At 37.5% G+C, this 9,855-nt stretch overlaps 1 protein-coding gene across 7 annotated transcripts; it reads left to right on the top strand.

Moving 5' to 3' along the window:
• On the top strand, positions 11-9,540 carry FAM229B (family with sequence similarity 229 member B). Of its 7 annotated transcripts, none has more exons than XM_005684555.3 (4): positions 11-125; positions 5,452-5,554; positions 7,499-7,637; positions 9,318-9,540. In XM_005684555.3, the coding sequence occupies exons 3-4, from the start codon at positions 7,513-7,515 to the stop codon at positions 9,433-9,435; spliced, it is 243 nt and encodes an 80-aa protein (XP_005684612.1). In that variant the 5' UTR covers positions 11-125; positions 5,452-5,554; positions 7,499-7,512; the 3' UTR covers positions 9,436-9,540. The 7 variants fall into 7 exon arrangements, 4 of the variants coding, with proteins under 4 accessions (XP_005684612.1, XP_005684609.1, XP_005684613.1 ...); XM_005684552.3 differs by having other exon boundaries at positions 5,452-5,611; XR_001296067.2 differs by having other exon boundaries at positions 14-125; positions 5,455-5,611.

Raw genomic sequence — 9,855 nt, 5'->3', positions numbered from 1 at the left:
TTTTCCGTCAGAAGGCCGCGCAAGTGTACTTGCGCCTTACCGTTACCATAGCGACTGGGCCTCCGGGCCGCTGATCCTCGCTGCCTTGTCAACATCTTTGAGCGTCGGCAGCTCCGGAGGCCGTGGTAACTGGCGGGTAACTAGGCTTTGGAGTGGGATTTTAAAACACGTGTCTTTAAAGCTGTCTTGATATGTCAGAGGTTTAGTCTTCGTTGCCAGTCTTAATGCTCGAGTCAGTGGGTCAAATTCCGTTTATTCCGATTACTTGAGACGCTGAGTTACTTTATCTATTCAACAAGCCCTTTGTTCTGATAGAAAATAGACTGTGGATGAGCACAAAGAAACCCCAGACCGACAGACGTGTCAGGGTACAGCCGAAACTAGGTGATTATACCCTCTGACTAAAATGGCGCTTCAGAGACCTAAGCTGTGTATGGTGAAGTCGCATGCTCCCAACATTAACTTCTAGACCTTCTGGAGGATTCAAAAGAAATTAAGACATAGATCCAGCTCCAAGAAGCTTGCAGTCTAATTGAAGATACACACGAAATACTCAAAAAAATTGTGACCATGTTGTGTAGCGCTGAGTATAAGTGTAATAGGATTCAGTGGGTGAGAATATAAACAAGTAAATAGAACGTTGGAGAGCTGTTCAGTTGATCTCAACTTGCTTCTCCTGGGTTTGGCTAGGATTAGCATCCAAAGCCTCCACTTAATTATTGACATTGTGTCTTTCAACCTCTTCACCTAGCATTCAAGTTCATTAGCAAATCAGCTGCTTTCTAGGTTATCACAGTTTTCCAAAGATTTCTTCCAATAGGTTTGCCACTCAACAACTTAGATAACTATCATTATCCTTAAAGTTTCCAGGAATAATTTTCTTGATACTTGCTGCTTGACGGCTATGCTAGTGACTTACATTTTATGTTTTTATTATGGCAGGACCTAAGTCTGTGTAAGTCAGGATAAAACTAGTCACATGGGCTCCAAGTAATCATAAGGAGGGCAGGGATTACAATTTCTGGAAAACAGAAAGCCAGAAATACTTGATGAACAACGCTTGGAAGTACACCACAAGCACTTGCAAACATGACACCAAAACACAGGATCTGTGGCAGGCAGGGAAAAAAAAAAAAGGAAAATGACTTTGAATGGAAATGTAGACCTACTCCAAGGGATAAAGAACACTGAAAATGATACATATGTGGGTAGATACAAAATACTTCTCTTGAAAATTTCTTAAAGAGATGATTGCTTAAAGAAGAAATGATGTGTTGTGGGGTTTATGGTATATGTAGAAGTATATATAACAACAAAGTAGTACAGGACATGAGAGGGGAAATAGAATATACTCCTGTAATTTTCTCGCATTAAAAGTGGTATAATGTTATTGAAGGCATACTGAAATGTTAAGCTGTATACCTTAACCTTAAAGTAGTCCAAAGCAACATTCAAGCTGGTATAGCAATACACCAATAAAGGAGATAAAATAGATTCATAAAATATATTCAGTTGTTTGTTTCAAAAGTACAGAATAAGAACAAAGGGGGAACAAAAAATAGATGGCACAAATAGAATATAAACAGCAAGAAGGCAGATTTATGTTCAGTCATATCTATCCCATTACATATACATGCATACAACCCCATGGACTGTAGCCCATCAGGCTCGTTCACCCAAGTAACCTAGGCAAGAATACTGGAGTGGGTTGCCATTTCCTACTCCAAGATCATGTTACATATAAATAATCAAAACACTCTAATTTAAAAGTCAGAGATCATCAAGGTGGATTTTTAAAAGCAAGACTTAACTGTATACTGGTTATAAGACAGCTACATTGGATATAAAGGTTAACACGAAAACTATAGGAAAAGATAAATTATATGAATGAGTAGAAAGTAGCTATGTAAATTTTAGAGCAAGGGATATTAAAACTAAAACTGTAGGAAAAGATACATTACATGAATACTAGTGAGTAGAAAGTAGCTATGTAAATTTTAGAGTAGATTTCAGAGCAGAGAATATTACTAGGGATAAAGAAAGATAATAAAAATTTATCCAGAGTACATAATACTACTAAAAATTTATGCACCTAATAAGAGTTTGAAAATATGTGAAGCAAAAACTGGCAGAATAGAAAAGAGAAACATACTCATAATTATGGTTGGATATTTCAATATCCTTATTTCAATAATTGATAAACTAGTATACAGAAAATAAGAACGTAGAAGACTTGAAAAACTGTCAATCATCTAATTACATGTATAGAACACATCACCCAACAGCAGCAGGATGCACATTCTTTTTAAGTGCACATGGAACATTTGCCAGATAGTCCATATTCTGGCCATAAACAGGCCTCAGTAAATTTAAAGGAATTAAAATAATATAAAGAATGTTCTCTGATAACAATGGAATCAAGAAATCAGTAACAGATATTAATAACTAGAATATCCCCAGATACTTGAAAACAAAATATCACTGTTCTAAAGGACTTTTCTGGTACTTCAGATGGTAAAGAATCTGCCTGCAATGTGGGAGACCCAAGTTTGATCCCTGGGTTGAGAAGATCTCAGGGAAGTTCCCCTGGAGAAGGAAATGGCAGCCCTCTCCAGTATTCTTGCTTGGAGAATTCTATAGACAGAGAAGGCTGTGGACTATGCCTCATGGGGTCACAAGGAGTCAGACAAGACTAAGTGACTAACAGTAACAAATAACCCGTAGGTGAAAGAAGAAACCAGAAAGAAAAAGTTTAACTGAAGGAACTGAACATACAAAATTTCAAAATTTGTGTAATGAAGCTAAAGCAGTGCTTTGATTGAGATTTATAGAATTAAATGCTTATGTTAATAAAATAGGTATCAAATCAATGATCTATGCTTCTATTTTAAGAAACTAGACAAACAAAAACAAACCCAAAGTGAACAGTAAAAAGGAAGTGCCAAAGATGGAGTTGAAATCAAATAGCAGAAAATTTACTAGAGAAAAATCACTGAAACCTAAATATATTTTCCAGGAGATTAAGATTCTTTTGTGGACTCCCTTGCTCATAAGATAAAGTCTAAACTCTTTAACTGGGTTCATGTTCCTGCTTGATTTAACCACTACTTACTCTCTCTGACCTGGTTTCTTTTTTCTGTTTTTTAGATTTTCTATTTTCCTTTCTGTTGGCACATGACCTTTGTACATGCTGTTTCCTCTGTTAGCCCCCTTCCCAAATGTTTCAGTGTCTTTGCTTCCCACTCATTTCCACCTAGTTAATGCCTGCTCATCCTCTAGATTTTGTCCTAGTCTAGTGTGCTCTCCCCTAACCTGGAAACTCCACTAGGACAGACACTATTTGATTTGCTCACTATTTTATCTTTAGTACTTAACACATGCCTGGCTTATGGTGGATTATCAGCAAATACATATTTTTTTGTATGAATGAGGTAATTCTAATAATGGATCTGTTTTCTTAGGATGTGTCCAGTTCAAAGATTACTCTTTTTCTGTATCTCATGAATCAATATCCTGAAGAGTGAAAGATCACATATTCTTGGGCTTATGAGAATTGAGAGAGAGTATTTAGAGGTTTCACCATTTTTTCGCTGTCGATAGTTTGCTTATTCATCCATTTCTCTGTGAATATACTCTGATATATATACTCATACTGGATAGTTTCATCATTAAGACTACTTTTTGGTTTGTTTTGTTGTGTCATCCATATTAAAGAAGAAACTTGGCACAACTTGTGCCAAATAAACTAATTTAAAATGATAAATTGGGGGAATTTAAGAACATTCCACTTCCCTGGTGGCTCAGACGGTAAAGCGTCTGCCTGCAATGCAGGAGACCCGGGTTTGATTCCTGGGTCGGGAAGATCCCCTGGAGAAGGAAATGGCAATCCACTCCAGCACTCTTGCCTGGAAAATTCCATGGACGGAGGAGCCTGATAGGCTACAGTCCATGGGGTTGCAAAGAGTTGGACAAGACTGAGCGACTTCACTTTCAAGAACATTTCACTTGCCAATACCTTATTTTGCAGTTTAAAGGTAGTGTCAATATGTCAGTGATTGAAAAGTGAAATCAGTGCCTCAGCACTCTGATTTTAAGAATTATGCAAAAAGATAAGAGAACTTGTGCTGATTGAATTTTTGTATCCCAGGCATTAGCTTTTTATTCCTTAAAACAACTCCGTGATGTAGGAATTAGTACCATTTTACAAGCTTAGTGATTTGCTCAGTCTCAGAGCTAACATGGTGTTCCAATTTAAACCTAATTCTAATGCCAAAAGCCATGAGTTCCACACTGCCACCTCCATAAACAATTCAAACTGTTAAAGAACATTTTGCCATCCTAAGGACCAAATGTTTGGTCCCAGCGATGTATCAGCTAATAATGGCTAGCAATTATTTCAGTTTATCTGACCATGACAGTTAAATGGTTTCTCTGACTAAAATTGTGATAAACTCTTCACAAATAGCACCCTAGTAAGAAAGAAAAGGTAGAATTAAGGTTTTGTCTAACATCATCTTAATTATGGGAAATGCTATTTTCCTACTGTATAAAGCTTATGAAAACAGAACAGTGGGAACTTAGCATAAAATGTAGGTAGTAAAGAAGACTTTCATTAAATGTGAAAAATGCTGACTAGCATTTAATAGTTCAGTCATCACTAAGAAAACTGAAAAAAATTGATTAGCTGAAAAGTAATTTTCTGGCTTAAGCGTTAAACTTAAGTATTACACTCAGTACTGTAAACTGTTGTTGATACAGAGATTGGGAGAGAGAGGTTGGTCCAGAAGATAAGTTTCAGCTTGTTGCTGGAATGACAAATTGAGACATTTTATTCTCTAGCAGGTAGCAAACTATATGATAGAATCGCTGATGTCATAATCTCTGGGTGTCACTGGGCTCTTTGATCATCATTCATTTGGCAAAGATGGTATGAACAGAGGAGAGTCTCAGAGTTCAGGGAGCAGAAGAGAGGGGATCCTCTGAGATGTGTTCTCCCTTTCTCAACTGTCATTATTCCTGTCATTTAGGAATTTCAAGGCTCCTTTGAGGAAACAAGAAATAAGAGGTAGTCCAGGCCTTAAAGAGAGGTGGTAGAAAGTCCTGCACAGGAAGCACTAGAGAGAAATTTGTAAACGTGCAGTGTGAGGCCTTTTCAGTGGGATGAGGAATAGGTAGATTAAATTGATCTGGGTTATTAATTAAGGAAAGCCTGGCAGACAAAGGTAATGAGAAAAATAGCATATGAAGTGAGAAGAATCTCGTGATTTTGCGCACGTTGATTAGATGGCTTATTTAGAATAGAGATGCAGCATTCATAGATTAAAATATTTAATGTTACTAGAAAACAAGGCCGTGACAGCAAGAATAAAACCCTCATATATACGTTAGAGACAATTTTTAGCTACGTTTTAGCTTGTGCTGGAGCTGTGAATTGTGATATTTATTTGTTAGCAGGTAGGAAACTATGTGAAAGAATCTTCTGATGTCACAATTTCTGGGTGTCACTGGAACATTTGACCATCATTCCTTTGGCAGTTCCAGCCTTCCCTGGAAGGTCAGTAGAAGCAATTGATTTATTCACCTCTACAGGAATCAGACTGGGCCTATTTTGGTAAGTCTATGTATCAAATTAGCTGAAACTTAATACTTACATACAATAGTTAAACTAAGCCATAGATTTTTACTATGGTTTTACTAACTTGTCATTGAATGTGACATTTTTTTTCCTCGATAATTGATACACAGTCTATAAAAACTAATATTCAAATTCCAAAGCTTTAATAATTTAGTTTTATTATTACCATCATAAATACTTATTAGGCATAGAATACTGCACTAGGCATAAGAAACAGTTATGAGATATTTTTCACTTTTCCTGTCCTTTGCTGAAGACATGAATTTATACAAGATAGAGCTACTATGCTCAGACAGTAAAGGGTCTGCCTATAATACAGAAATGCTGATTTGATCCCTCAGTTGGGAAGATCCTCTGGAGAAGGGAATAGCAACCCACTCTAGTACTATTGCCTGGAAAATTCCATGAACAGGGGAGCCTGGGAGGCTACAGTCCATGGGGTCACAGTGTGTCGGAGATGACTGAGTGACTAACATTTTCACTTTCACTTTCCCAGGCACTGTTCTAGGTATTAAGGATTGAATCCATGGTGACAAAGATATAGAATGAGAGTGGGGCCGGGGCAGGGGGTGGGGGACAACGATTAAGAAAAAACATTTACAGAATTTTAGAGCGCTGGTTCTTAACAGGTGGAGATTTTTCTCCCTTTTTCTACCAAGAGACATTTGGCAATGTCTGAAGACATTTTTGACTGTCACAACTTTGAGGATAGGGTGCTATTGGTGTGTAAGTAAGTGGAGGCCTTGGATGCTACAGAACTTCCCACAAGGCGCAGGACAGCCTCCTTCCTCCTCAACAAAAAATTATGTGATCTTAAATGTCAGTAGTGTTGCAGTTGAGAAATCCTGAATCAGAGTGATGATAACTGTTACGAAGTAGTAATAGAATGCTAAGAAAACATATAGTGGAGGGTTATAAAGGGCACCTCTGAGAAAGTGAAATTTAAATTCAGACTTAATGAATGATTTGGCCCTAACGAGTAAAAAGTGGGAGCAGTGAGGTGGGGAAGAATTCCAAGTAGAGGCAACAGTGGACAGTAAGGAGCTTATTTTGTGTAGCTGTGTGTGTATCATACATATCTCATATATACATTGCATTGTATACGTATATATATTTAATGATGCTCAGCAACTGCTGAGTAATAATAGTTAACCTCTGTTGAGCATGTACTATATCTTAGGCACTGCATTTTACATGTATTACTTCATTTAATCCTCATTATTACCCTGGAGGTGGATACCATTACTAAGCTCAGTTTATTTTTGAAAACATACTTGGTTAAGTATCTTTACTAAGATTACATAGTTGGCAAGTGCCAGAACCAGGATTTGAATCCAGGTCAATCCAAGTCTCCTATGGCACTTTCTTTACTAATGCACTGTAAATGTGGAGGAGCAGGGGTTACCGAATGGTCACGAGGGACAGAAGGAATAGCTGTGGATATCATGTAGATGTGAAACGGCTGTGTATCAAAGGAAGAGAAGCGCTTAGATAGGCAGAGAGGCAGAGAGATCAAGCCTGTTGTTGCCATAACCAGTGAAATAGTTATTTGACTGATAGATAGATAGATAGATAAAGTCAGATAGTTATTTTTCATGTAACAGAAATGGACTTCAGTTATGTTAACCATAGGGCACAATTTAATTTTATCATCTAGTGGCCATTTTATATTTGCTCAAGACTTAAAATTGTATGTAAGAGAGAGTTGTATAAATAGAGTGTATATGTACTTTTATAGATCTTTAAAAATGTCACTTTTCAGAATGTTTCTATGTGCCTATCGCAGAATTAATGTTAAGAATTCCGAAGAGCTTTTTGAAAACAGCTCACTTCTATCTCCCTTATTTTAACTTTTTAACCTAGGTTTTCAGTGAATTATGCCTTTTCGGTTTGGGACTCAGCCAAGGAGGTTTCCGGTGGAAGGGGGAGATTCTTCAATTGGGCTGGAGCCTGGACTGAGCTCCAGTGCTGCCTGTAATGGGAAAGAGATGTCACCAACCAGGTAAAAAGTCTTCTTACCCTAATAACTGAGGAGACATATATGGCTATCATCAATATGAGCTTTAGTTAACATTGAATTAGTAAGAAAGAAGCCCCAGAATATTGCTGTTATTAAATTGGTATTTTTTATAAAGGCTTTTTTTTTTTTGGTGTTGACTATTTTTTAAAAAGTCTTTATTAAATTTATTACAGTATTGCTTCTGTTTTATGTTTCCACTTTTGACTGCAGGGCATGTGGGATCTTAGGTCCCTGACCAGGGATTGAACCCACACCCCCTGCCTTGGAAGGTGAAGTGTTAACCACTGGACTGCCAGGGAAGTCCCCTGAAATTAATCTTAACAGAGCCTAGGTTTTCTTAGCATAGTCTGTGTATTATACCTCTGTAAGTCTGAATGGTAGACCATTTTTGGGGGGTAAATATTTATCTTGATTTTGTTATTTATAGTTTCAAGATTATATAACATCCCATCAAATAAGCAAACCTCAGTGTTTTTTGTGTGCAGGGCACTGTTCTAGGCTTAAGGCTATAAAATGTGAAAAAACTCAGACCTCAGATTTAGTGTCACTTTGGCTTTTACTTGACATTTGGCAGAAGGTCAGTGATACAGAAGTGAAGATTCTATGAAACAAAATCATTTTTGCAAAATTGAAGAAAACTATAATAGGATTTTTTCTGCTGTTTACCATAGCAAATAGTATATTGATTTCTCATGGCTTGGAGATTTTCAGAACATGAATTTAAACTTAATAAGGGAGGTAACTTTAAACATCAGAGTTGTTCAGGTATAAAACAGAAATAGTTATCACTAGTCTTTAGAAACGGAGAAGGCAATGGCACCCCACTCCAGTACTCTTGCCTGGAAAATCCCATGGATGGAGGAGCCTGGAAGGCTGCAGTCCATGGGGTCGCTGAGGGTCAGACACGACTGAGCGACTTCACTTTCACTTTTTACTTTCATGCATTGGAGAAGGGAATGGCAACCCAATTCAGTATTCTTGCCTGGAGAATCCCAGGGACGGTGGAGCCTGGTGGGCTGCCGTCTCTGGGGTCGTACAGAGTCGGACACGACTGAAGCGACTTAGCAGCAGCAGCAGCAGCAGCAGTAGTCTTTAGAAATGTTTAAGGTTGGGTTATTGTTTGGTGGGGATGTTGGAAAGGAAATTCAAGCACTCGGTGTATTTTTGGACTAGATGTCATTTAAGGCTCTTTTAAACTTGGGATCCTATCGACATTTGAATAGTACATGGAGTCATATGTTCAGTTTTATGTTTTTCCGCAAATAGTCTAGTTTTTAAATCACTCAACTGGAGTGATTTTAAGATGCATATACATATGAATTGCCATAGTAGTATCACTTAGGTTTACAACTATGCACTTCCCCTTCCAGTTTTCTTGGCTATTAAGTAATCACTGCATACCTTTCAGAATGAACATATGGAAGGTTATCTTTATATTTATAAATTTCCTTTGATTAAATGTATGTTGCTAACTATTTAGCAACAATTTCTTTGCAATGTAAGTCTAAAATGTCTGCTTCGTTAGTGCCACTGTGTTATAATTATTTTCTGACATTGAGAGATTTCAAAATGACTTAGCTGAATATGCATTCAAACTTTGGTGCTCTGAAAAAAAATTTCCTCTTTTATATCTCACTACATGTCATTTGTTGTTTTATTTAGGCAACTCCGAAGATGCCCTGGAAGTCATTGCCTGACAATAACCGATGTTCCCATCACTGTCTATGCAACAATGCGAAAGCCACCTGCCCAAAGCAGCAAGGAAATGCATCCCAAATAGCACCATTAAGTCTTTTGTAGAGGTCTGACTAGGTCGAGGGTAATGGGCCAGTATCATCTTATGATCTGGTAAACAAATAAAAGTGGTGGCACCTTTGGATGATGACAGTAGTTGAAATATTTCCTTTTAGTTGGGAAAGACAGAAATGTAGTCTGTAAAACGTGTGCAGTGAGAAGTCATCAGTTATGTTTGATAGATAAGACAGACTAATATTTCACAGTTAGAAAGCACCTTCGAGATCATCTTGCTCACAGTGGATCATTAATATCAATAATTCATGGTGAAGCTTAAGTCACCTTGATTATCAGATAGGAAGGGCTCATCCTCAATGCTTAATGTGTTTTGGGCTGGTTTCCTTTGCTTATATTTGAATTGCTAGTTAGCTGAACCCTTTCACTTGAATACCCCAAGCCAGTTTCT

Source organism: Capra hircus, chromosome 9 (genome assembly GCF_001704415.2).
Source record: "Capra hircus breed San Clemente chromosome 9, ASM170441v1, whole genome shotgun sequence".
NCBI lineage: Eukaryota > Metazoa > Chordata > Mammalia > Artiodactyla > Bovidae > Capra > Capra hircus.
Note: the sequence above shows the minus strand (reverse complement) of the source record. Positions and strands in the feature narration are given on the sequence as shown.

What these genes read in the sequence shown, in the direction of transcription:
- FAM229B (XM_005684555.3), top strand. Translation starts at nt 7,513, where the DNA reads ATGCCTTTTCGGTTTGGGACTCAGCCAAGGAGGTTTCCGGTGGAAGGG. An exon ending in AAAGAGATGTCACCAACCAG is followed by an intron (nt 7,638 to 9,317) that starts GTAAAAAGTCTT and finishes TGTTTTATTTAG; the next exon opens with GCAACTCCGAAGATGCCCTG.